The sequence below is a fragment of the Monodelphis domestica genome, chromosome 1, assembly GCF_027887165.1.
Source record: "Monodelphis domestica isolate mMonDom1 chromosome 1, mMonDom1.pri, whole genome shotgun sequence".
NCBI classification, from domain to species: domain Eukaryota; kingdom Metazoa; phylum Chordata; class Mammalia; order Didelphimorphia; family Didelphidae; genus Monodelphis; species Monodelphis domestica.
The window spans coordinates 321402409-321414303 of NC_077227.1; the positions used below are offsets into that span (position 1 = coordinate 321402409).

Sequence of the window (11895 nt, forward strand, 5' to 3'; positions counted from 1 at the left end):
AAACCTTAAAGGCCATTAGAGAAATGATCATTGGTATTATTATCAAAACAATAATAACATATTTTATTCTATATTATCTTTGTCACTTGCAAATTGATTTTTTTAGTTTAAGTCTTTAGACTAGCCCCAAGTTGAATCTGCCCCTCAAAGAAAGAAAACTGGGAGTATTGGGGCAAGTGACAAAGATCACTATGGTGGTCTTCAAGATGGTGAGGGAATACTGGGAAAAGCTAGACCTAAGAATGCCCCCAAATCATCTCTCTTGATAACTCCGTTAACAACTGAACATTGGGTGGCATGAAAGCATGGTAGTTTCAACTTTGGAGTTGGGTTTCTTGGTGAGGGCCTTTATCACTTTGGTAAATAAACAAGATGAATTTGAATAGAAGGTGAGGGGACAGAATTACAGGCAACCGTATGAAGATGGAAATTAAGGAAAATAAAGGAGGATTGCGGAATAAATGATTATTAAGAAATGGAGATTAAGGGAATATTAACCAAGGCTATTTTCTTAATGTAGAAACAGTAGTTATATTTTCTCTTAAACTCTATTTATAGAGTTTGCCAAGAATACTTTCATTTGCTTTTATGTCATTTGATCTGAAATACAACCTGTTAGGTGATGTGGCAGAGTGGCCAAAGAACTGCACATGCCCCCTCCCCCCAGTCAAGAATTTTTGGATTCAGGCCAAGTCTCTGATGCCTACTGCCTCTGTGACCCTCGGGAAGTCCTTTGACCTCTCTTAAGACTATAAGTTGCAGACCATCACTGGTAGAGGGAGTTTCCTTATCTTAAAAGTCTTCTATACTAATGAAATCTTAAGTCCAAACCCTACTTAATAATTCGATGACAATAAACAACTGATTTTTATAGAGTATATAATGTTTTACATATTTTCTCTTTTTTGATCTTCACAACCTTTAACCCTGGCAGTACAATCAAATGCTTGCTTTTTATATAAGGAAACTGATGGTTAGTAATTAAGTGACTGCCCTTAAAATTTGGCATCAGATTGAGTTAAAATCCTATTTGTGCAACCTTATGCAAATCAATTCTCTTTTCTGAGCCTTAGTTTTCTCATCTTTAAAATGAGACAGTTGACAATATAGAGAGAAATGAGCAGAACCAGGAGAACATTGTGCACAGTAATTGAAACAATATAGGATGAGCAGATGTAATAGAATTTGCTACTAACAGCAATGCAATAATCCAAGACAATTCTGTGGGACTTATGTGAAAGAATGCTATCTACATCTAGAGAAAGAACTGTGGGAGTAGAACTGCAGGAAAAAAAAACCCATATGATTTATCACTTGTTTATTTGGGTATATGATTTGGGATTTTGGTTTTAAAAGATTACTTTATTACAAAAATGAATAATGTGGAAATAGGTATTGAGTGATAATATATGTGATATTATTGTGATAACCCAGTAGAGTTGCTTGTCAGTTCCGAGAGGGGGGAGGGAAGAGGAGAGGGAAACAGAAGAATCATGTAACCATGGAAAAATAGTTTTTAAATAAAATTATATTTTTAAAAAGGAGAGTTGAATTTGATCAGGCATATTTAACTTGTGGTCCATTTAAAGAGGGGGCTAGATGAATGCAGTGGATGCTAATAATTGACATACCTGTAGTGTCTATTCTTTTTCAACATACAGAATTTGCAATTATTTAAAGAAACCAATTTTAAATGAAATTTAAGAGGAATTGCTCTAAAAAAATTAATGCAATTTCCATGTTTATCCCATTCTAGCAGTAATACCATTTTGTCATATTCTTTCAGTCTGCAGCCTCTATTTCCTGGAGCTAATGAACTGGACCAAATCTCCAAAATCCATGACATTATTGGCACACCTCCTCAGAAAACTCTTACCAAATTCAAACAGTAAGCATGTGGTACCTTTTGCTTATGAACTTGTACATTAGATTTTTGAATTAAAAGCCTAACATTATCAACTTCTATTCCTAGCCATTTCTTAGCTTTGCCCTAAGAGGAATATGTAGAGGCAAAGAATCTCTTTGTTAATTTATTTTTAGCTTTTTGATATATCCTTTTTGTTGCTCTTACTATTCCTAATGTTTTAGAAAGACAAAGTCCTATTTATATAGGCATAGTTACTACACAGACTCTGTAATTTTAATGAGTATACTAAAGGAAAGCTTCACCAGTTTGGATGATAAGCATATTATTGAGGATTTTGGTTTATGGGGGGGGGGGGGACTTTGAAAGTCAGGGCCCTGTGTTTAAATGGTCTCCAGTGAATATTTATATTGTAGTTTGAGATCCTTTCATGGAAATTGTTATATACATTCCGGTTATAAATATGTGTCAGCTTCATGGAGTCTCCAGAAATATTTAAACAGTATTGAACATCTCAACTTTACAAAACTTTTTACAAAAGTCTTCGATATCATCTTGTTCAACCTCCTCATTTTACAAAGGAGGAAACCAGAGGAACTTGAGAGACATTTACTCCTGAGGCTGAAGAACCAAAATAATTATGGCTTAGGTAGCTACAATTCTTTACCATGTTCCGTGGATTTCTTTACAACTATTGGGTGCAGAAGCTTGGGGGTGGGAATGGGAAGGTAGGGGGGGAGGCAGAGCTAAAGTTGGAAACCAGTTTGTGATTCCTATTTACTCTATAGTTGATTCATTAAGCTGGGTTACCATTGCATTTTGTGAAAGAGTGGGTCAGCATTTTGATTAAAAATTATCTTTATAATTCCTTAACATCTAAAATATTATGATTCTAGTACAGTAAGAAGTTCTTGAGGGCAAAGACCATTCCACGCTAACATCTTCCTTCAAACAACTTAAAACTTATTTTTGGATTGGGCCTTCAGTACTAGGATGGGAGCTAGACCTGTGTTTGAGTCCCAATTCTGTTACAGATATGCTATGTGAAATGAAGTGTCTTTTTCTCTCTCCACCACAATTTCCCTGTTTGTAAAACAAGAGGGTTGGACTCGGTGATCTTTAATGTTCCTTCTAGTCTTATAATCTATAATTCTAATCTTTGCTGCCATGTTAAACCAATGCATTTGTGAAGCTGCGACCATCTCTTGGGAGATGTGATAGCTTATCAGCTGAATCCTCTCAATGATGACACTGTTGTTTATTATCATTGGGCTTTTAACACAGGTCAAGAGCTATGAGTTTTGATTTTCCTTTTAAAAAGGGATCAGGAATCTCTCTGCTGACATCGACTTTGTCCCCTCAGAGCCTTTCTTTGATCTATGCAATGGTAGAATATGACCCAGATGAAAGAATCAGTGCCCACCAGGCACTGCAGCATTCTTACTTCCGAGAACAAAGGTAGGCATCTTTCTTGGATACTGGGTCTGACTCCATTTATGGACCATTGCTGTGTTGCAGGGCCATCAACCTTTAGGGGAGGGTGGGTAGATGATCACAGATTAGGGATGATATGAAGGACATACCATGAGTGGGACTAGAGTTCTCAGAGGTTCCTCCAACCTCTATGATTTTATCATTGGATTCCCGAGTCATACTCAAAAACCAGCTTCTTTTGAGAAAAGCTATTAATGCAACCCATTTTAAGGGAACAAATGACCACTGGATTTATTTGAGCTTGATATTTCCTAAATGCATTTATTACCCCTGACATTTGATATGCTTACTTGAAGCCTTTAAAAAATCTTAAATTGACCCTCAGAGCAGTGATGTTTAATGTAAAGAGAGAGGGGGGAGTATTTTCTGAGACAAAATGTTCTCTTTTTGGAAGATACCAAAACTAATAGTCCCCTGTTTCTTCTTGAATTAAGTCACTTGATGATTTTCCTCAACGGGAGTGGAATGATATAACAAACACAAAAATGATGGAAACACACCAATTCCTAAAACTTTAGAAATAGATTTGTTTTAGACAGGTGAAGGAAGCTTCACATGTTTTAATTCTTATTTTAGATTACAATATATAAACTTCTGGCAACCTATAGCTTATTGATTTGCAGGTAGAAGCCAGTCTGATAGCTTATAGCTTGTAGCAAATCCACATGTAGATAATTAGAGTTGAATGTGTTGGCTTAGAAGAAATTAGTTAGTTATATGTGTAGTGTGACTGAAGTAATGCTATTTCTTCTACCAGCAAAGGTGAAAGTCAGTTTCATCTTTTTGTCTATACTCCACAGGGATATTTATCCAAGATGTCATGTAATTGTACAGTGACCCACCTGAATGTGTTAACTTTCCCAGGGATATCTGAGCACATACATATATTATTAGGTCTCTAGTTCCATGGTCTAAACTATCACATTAAAATTGAAGAATTAGGGGGAAATGATCTCTTAACAGTTGATGATAGCAGGTAACAGGCAAAATCTTAAGGCAGGGAGAGCATGTAGCCATGTTATCTATGCACACTGTTATGCAATAGAGAAACATTACCTTTTTATTCATCATAGGGTAGCAGAGAAGCAAGCTCTTGCAGCCCGCAGGAAAGCAGGATTGACAGAGCATATAGGAGAACCGGAATCATTCAAGAACATGTGGCAGATTACAAAGGAAGGTAAAAAGCAGGTAACACATTTTGTCATGTCTTATTGTATTAATTCCTTCCTCCCCAATTAAGTATTTTTTTTTAAGTCTTACCTTCCTGTCTTAGAATCAATACTAAGTATCAGTTCCAAGAAAGAAGAGCAGTGAGGACTAGACAACTGGGGTTAAATAACAATGCCCAAAGCCATACAGCCAGGGAGTATCTGCCAGATTTGATTCTAGGAACTCCCATCCTGAGGCATAGCTCTGTTCACTGAGCCACCTGTCTGCCCAGAAGGATTTGTTTATAATAATGTCTCTTTTCTGGGACCTAAGGATCTGGACTTGATGACTATTTCAGAGACTAGTTGGGAACAGGGCATATATGGAAATAAAGTGTTGGCTAAGGCAACCAGTCTCTTTCTAATTAAGAGAAGTTTGACAGTTGTTATGTCTGAATGTTAGAGAACCATCATGATACTATGATGGATGTTTCCAAGTCTCAAAGAAGAGGATGTTCGATTTGATCATTATTGCTACTGAAAGTCCATCTGTTTGCTGGTTTTAATTCTCTAGACTCTTCTGAAAGGAGTTTGCTTTGGCAGCACATATACTAGACTTATGAAAGCATTCATCTCCATCTTACCTCTTACAAAGTGTTGCACTGTATGACTTCATTTATAGTAGATGTATAGACACTAATATCAGTCTTTGATTTAGAAACATTGAAAGATTAAATTTACAATGTGCTGAGTTTTAATATTGCCTGTTTCTAAGTGGCTTTAGCAAATGATGCTTCATATAATAGCTCATTTCTCCAGGCTTAAAAAATGTTGGGGTTTTTCATAGGTGAGGAGACTGAAACTTAAGAGGGGCAAAGACTTGGCCACAGAGAAGATAAATGTTGGAGCTGAGATTCAGACATAGGACTCCCATTTCAAGCACAGCATTCTTTATACCATATTCTTTAACTCCACATTTTGCTGTCATTTCTGTTGTTTGCTCAGTTTTAATAGCTCAGTAGCTCCACTTTTTTTGGTGAGCAAATATTCATGTCTGGTTAGTGGATATATCCTTCCTCAGCCAATCAGCTTTTTTCAAAACACAGAAACTCATGTGTGGAGTAGAGATGTAGAGTGGACTGAAAATCCAAAATGAGTTAATAATGTATAGGGAAAAGCAGCAAAAAAAAAAATGCTCCCAAATCTTGTAGTCCTTTCTGGGAGATACAGGCCTATATTTTCATGTTTATAGGGAGTTCTTAAGGAAATTGCTCCCAATGCAGATTAGCCCTTATTCTTTAACTTAGTCTTTTTTTTTTTAAACCCTCACCTTCCATCTTGGAATCAATACTGTGTATGGGCTCCAAGGCAGAAGAGCAGTAAGGGCTAGGCAATGGGGGTTAAGTGACTTGCCCAGGGTCACACAGCTAGGAAGTGTCTGAGACAATATTTTAATCTAGAACCTCCCATCTCTGACTCTGGCTCTCAATCAGCCACCTGCCTGCCCCTCTTTTACTTAGTCTTAGAGAGCTGCCTAGAGTTCTGAAAGGTTAAGGGATTTGCTTAGGGTCACACAATCAATACTGCTTAGAAGCAGGACCCCCAATATACTGAGGCCATATCTAAGTACTAACCATACTGCTTTTTATAATCTGAGACTGTTCATAAATAGAGATCTAAATAAAAGTGAGGATAATCCTGCTGTGCCCTCCTTGATTAGAGTGCATTGAAAGTATATTGTTGAAGTCTGAATGCCTCATTTTAAGGAGAGTATTGACAAAGTGGAATGTGGCATGAATAATGAAGTGAAGATGGTGAATGGAGACCATACACACTCCTTGTGCAATGCTTATTTGCTTATTCTTCAACCCATGCCTCCCCATATTGTACTTATAAGCTTGAGTTTTTGAAAGAGAAGGCCATGTTGACTCGATAGAATGCAGGAAGAAGTGAAGGGGAGGGAACCAGCACTTTTTGAGCAACTACTTTGTTCTATGTGTGTTCTATTTGTGCTATGCTAAGCTCTTTACAAATACTCTTATTTCATTGTCCCAACCACTGAGTTCCAGTCCTGTTTGTCATTTACTGGACATTTCAAACTGGACGACCCAGGTTGGTCTTCTTGCTTAATTTTCACCTACTCCAAACCTTCTTCCACACATTTACCAAAGGGCAGACCCAACCATATCCCTGTCTTATTCAGTAAGCTCCACTGGCTCCCTATTACCACTCACATCAAATACAGACTATTCTCTATAGCTTTTAAAGCCATTTACAACCTGGTCCAACTTAGCTATCCAGTATCACTATACAATACACCTCTTCCTAGGCTGCTCAGTGGCTAGAGTCTGAAGTCAGGAAGGCCTGAGATCAAATCCAGTCTCAGACACCAGCTGTGACTTTGGGGCAAGTCACTTATCCTCTGTTTACCTCAGTTTGTTCCATAAAATATGAGCAGAGGTAAAATGGCTCAAGGCCATGAAGCTAATTTGTAGTAGGGCCAGGCCTTGACTACAGATCTTTTTCCTCCTAGTCCAGTGCTTTTGCTTTTAATTTTTTTATTCTGAATTTGATAGCAATAAACATGAAAATTCCATAAAAAGGACATAGAGTTCTATCATGTAAACCTTTTAAAAGTATATAATAAATTCAGAATGATTTCAGAGCTTATCTTCTTCTGAATCTCCTTCTGTTTTCTTCTATGCATTTAAAAATACTTAAATGATCCTCTTTTCTTTTGATATTTTTTCTTGGCATCATTATTATTAGTGCCCTCTAAAATAAAATCCTCTGGTAACAAATAATTATAATTAAGGAAAACAAGTCCACACATTGGCCATGCCTAAAAATGCCCATTTCCTCCTCCTGTACCTCTAGTTCACTAACTCATTCTTAGCCCTCTGTAATCATAGTTGATCTCATTGCATTGATTATAATTCTTAAGTCTTTTAAAGTTGTTTTTCTTTCAAAAAGTTCTGTTGTATAAAATTTTGGCTCTGTTCACTGTACTCTGTGACAGTTCATACATTACAGAACTTTCAGAATTCTCTGAATCCATTGATATCCATCTTTTTTATGGCATAATAATACTCATTCATATACAGAAAATTTTTGCTTTTTGTATATAATAAAGCCATTTTTACATGATGTGAATTTGCACATGGACATGGGGAAGGGAGAGAAGCAAGAAAGGGACAGTGTGGTGGAGGGAGAAGATCTGCACACAATTCAAGGAAACAAGGGGGAGAATTAGGAGGAAGAATATTCAGGGGTGAGAGTCAGCCGTGTGAGAGCCTGGCCAGAACCAAGAGGAAGAACAGTGGGAGACAGAAACTTTGAGGGCTGGACATGAAGACAGACAGGAAAGAATGGGTAGCATATAGGGGTCAAGGACAGACATACATGCAGTACCTGGGGTGGGCTGACAGAAGAGTGGACAGGTGAGCTGAATGAGGCAGAACTCTCCTCTCTAGCATTAATGGTCTCAAGCTCAGTTCTAGATCAGGTAGAGACAAAGATCTCTTTGCTTTTTTGTGTTTAGTTGTTTTTTGTTTTGGTGGCAGAGTGGGAGGCTGCAGAGTGGCAAGCCAAGGGAAAGAGAGAGAGAGCACAATATACTTACTATACAGTAATGTTAATATTAGGTGAGTTTTTTGGAGTGTGTATTTCTTTCAGAATTCTTTATGTAAAGTCAAATTTGTGTAATACATTTATATAATTTACATAAAGAGAAATATATTCTATTTTGTATTTTCTCATTCTTTTGATTTTGTTTTATTGTTTCTTGTTGTCTCATGTTGTCATTAGCTTCTAATTGCCCAATTCTAATTTTTAAATAATGAATTTCTTTCATGACCTTTTGATCCTCTTTTCCTATTTGGTCCATTCTAGTTTTCATGGAACTCTTTTCTTCATTGGATTTTTATGCCTCCTTTTCCAGTTGATCAATTTTTCTTTTTAAGCTATTATTTTCTTTTTGCATTACTTTCATTTCTCCATTTTTCTTCACTGTTCCCTATTGACTCTGTGTTTCATTCTTTGTCCCCATTGAAATTTTCTAGGATTAGTGTTTCTTTTGTTATTTGCTCATTTTCCTTGCCTTTTGTTTGTTTGTTTTCTGGGAATTCTGAAAGCTGATGATTCTTTCTCCTATGATGCTGGCTTGTAGGGTTAGGCACTGTGAGCTATTTTGCCCTGGGGCTAGGTCTTCACCTTTGCAGGCTTGAAAGGGCCTAGTGCTATAGACTTCCAGGCCTCACTGCAGGGTAGTGCCATAGTCTGGAGCTTCAAGGGGGTGGGTCTGGGGTGTGAGGTGCTCTGTTTTTGGTGTAAATTTGGTCTTGGGATCCTGAAGTTGGCCTATGCCCAGGTTTAGAACCTGGCATAGTAGGTGGAGAGGTGGTTATTCATCACTCCTCTGTATGCAGTTTTGCTTTCAGTTCCCCCTTATCCCATGAAAATCAACTCTCTCTGCCTACCCTTCAAGTTGTATTCAGTGCAGGAGCCCCCTCACTCTATCTTGCTATTGATTTTTGACTCATGTCATTTTGAGGTGCTTTTTAAAAGATTGGTTTGGAAGGATTGTCAGAGCGATTTTAGCTTTTTCTGCTACTAAGCTGCCATCTTCTGTATTCTATTTTGTTCAACCATTCACAGGTGAATATCTCCTTAGTTTCTAGTTCTTTGCTACAACAAGAAGCTCATTTTTGTATGATGGAGTTCTTTCTTTCTTTCTTTGATATCTGGGAGTAGATACCTAGAAGTGTTATTACTAGGTTAAAAGGAAATCCATAGTTTAATGATATTGGAATTATAGCTCAAAATTGCTTTTCACAATAGTTGGACCAATTCCCAACTCCCACAACAGTGCATTAATGTATTGTTCTTCAATAGTTGTCATTTCCCCTTTTTTGGGTCATCTTTGCTAATCTAATGGCGGCTAATCGGAAACCTGTTTTAATTTGCATTTTTCTTCTTAGTAATTTTGAGCATTTTTTCATTATTTTTGATAGCTTGCCTTCTTTTAGAAAATGACCTTTTCATGTTGTGACTAGCTATTAGCGAATGACTCATAAACTTTATGTATGCATATTCCTACATATATACGTTTATTTATAAATTAGATCTTTTATCAAAAAAACTCGCTTCAGAGATTTCTTCCCAAGTTTACTTTTAGTTTACTTCTGATTTTAACTGCCTTGATTTTATTTGCACAGAAGAGAAATATGTATATTCTTTTCTTATTCACTAATTGTCAGAGATCTAGCATTTCTAAATTTTCTGAAATCTCATTCAGGTCCTTAACTTCTTTCTTGTTTATTTATTTTTTGTTAGATTGATCTAGGTCTAAAAGGAATTGGTTGATATTATTATCATTTTTCTATTCCTATAATTCAGTTAATTTTTCCTTCATACATGCCATTTGGTGCATATATTTTAAGTACTAATATTATTTAACTTTCTATGATTCTTTTTAGAACAATGTAGTTTACCTGTTTATTTTTTCATTTTTTTCTTTTATATTATTGCCTTGTCTGAGATCATGACAGCTTTTCCTGCTTTTTTGAATTCACCTAGAGAACAGATTCTTTTCTAGAACTTTTTTTTAAAATGCAGTTTGCAATGTATTTGGATTCTGCTCTTCTTGTCTGTTTCATAGGTGAGTTCATCACATTCATATTCAGGGTTATGTTAATTGGATTTGCCTACATTTTCTTCTTAGATTTTTTTTTTCCCTTTGACGCTAGCTATCTCTATAGAAAAACAGAAAATGAAAGGAATGTGATCAACACTGGTGATCTACCATTGAAGCAATCTACCTACACTATACTGCTCTTCTCTACCTCCTCCTGATCCTGATCCCTACTTGTTACTATTTTTTTCTTTCCTCCTAAGTCTCTCCTTCACAATCAAACTTCTGAGGTTGAAATTTTATTTTACTTAGACTAGTCCCTCTTTGGCTCTTGTAGAGGAGAGTCGTCCCCATTTCTGTTTAATCTATTTCAACATCAAACTCTTTGTGTTATCTGTCTTATTTCCTTTATTAGATTGCTTCATTTGCTCTAGGACCATGGTGCAAACTGATGGCACGAATGCCAGAGTGGGCACATGCCCCAGCACAGAGTTTATTAGGAAGACAGAGGAATGTGGGGCCAGGCTGTTCCCCTCTCCTCCATGCATGCCTGAGGACTTTTCTTACATCACTTGCCTGTCTAAAAGGTTCGTCATTACTTCCCTAGGAGGATCTGAGCACTGGTAAACATCTGACTTATTCACCTGTGCTCCCCTTGGCTTTTCTGGCAGAACCACTTTCTCTGAGCCTACAAGGTTTATTGCTTATCATTTTTGAAGTGCTGGGCTAGTTGAAGATGCATAGTGTAGGCTGTCTTTGGATTTATTGATAATTTATTGGTCTAGAACATGTGGGAGAGCAAGCTGCTTCTCTGACTTTTCCCACAGCCCTCTTACCTGTAAGTTCCAGAGCTTTTCTCATCTCATCTAGATATACAGATGACACATATTTTGGTTTACTTGTCAGTCATAGTCCATTTATAGACCCATTCAGCTTATGAGTATTTTTAAAAAATCCTTACTTTCATCTTACATATCAATACACAGTATTGATTTGAAGGCAGAAGAGAGGTAAGGTCTAGGCAATGGGGGTCAAGTGACTTGCTCAGGGTCACACAGCTAGGAAGTGTCTGAGGCCAAATTTGGTACCCAGAACCTCCCATCTATAGGCCAGGTTCTCTATCCACTGAGTCACCCAGCTGCTTCCCCTGCCTATGGGTATTTTTATTGAAACTGTTTGGGCATAAGACAAGTTAAAATAAAGGGCTCTGTAATACTTCTAAAAAAGAAGGAACCAGTCATTTTATGGAACTATAAGATGTTACAACTTAAAAAGAAGGATCTTAGCAATAGATCATCGGTTGAGTCCTTTCACTCTACAGACAAGGAAACTGCAGCTCAGAGACTAGAAGAGTGCCCAAGGTCACACAGCTAGTAAACAGTGGAAGAGTCAGGACTGAAATCCAGATTTCTTGATTCTTTCCAGGTCTCTTTTGCCCAAATTATAGTAAAATGACTTTGTGTGTGTGTGTGTGTTTTTAAACAGAATCTAAAGCAAGCTGAAGAGCACTCAGAAAGGCAGGGATCTACTTATCCTGTGGAACTACCCAAACTAAAGGTGCCTGGAGTAACCAACCTCTCATCCTACTCCAGCCCTACACTGCATGCTGTCCTTAGTGGCTCTGGGACAAATGGAAAAGTGCCTGTCTTAAAGCCTCTGAAGTATATTGGAACAAACAAGAAGGTACTAGTTCTGACTTACTCTTAACAAACTATTCTCAGAGCCTGTGAGACTTTTCACTTGAACATGTCTATAAT

General features: G+C 37.2%; 2 protein-coding genes across 11 annotated transcripts in view; one reads left to right on the forward strand and one right to left on the reverse strand.

Annotated features, from left to right (window-relative positions):
• MOK (MOK protein kinase) overlaps window positions 1-11895 on the forward strand; it is a 101661-nt gene that overhangs the window by 89032 nt on the left and 734 nt on the right. For all 5 annotated transcript variants that reach the window (XM_007473551.3, XM_007473550.3, XM_056811248.1 and 2 more), the window contains 4 exons: window positions 1787-1888; window positions 3149-3322; window positions 4432-4546; window positions 11624-11821. In XM_007473551.3, coding sequence (XP_007473613.1) covers window positions 1787-1888; window positions 3149-3322; window positions 4432-4546; window positions 11624-11821 — 589 coding nt within the window. The remainder of the gene's footprint in view (window positions 1-1786; window positions 1889-3148; window positions 3323-4431; window positions 4547-11623; window positions 11822-11895) is intronic.
• The window catches only part of WDR20 (WD repeat domain 20), a 130118-nt gene that overhangs the window by 10903 nt on the left and 107320 nt on the right, over window positions 1-11895 (reverse strand). The gene's annotated exons all lie outside the window — the stretch shown is intronic.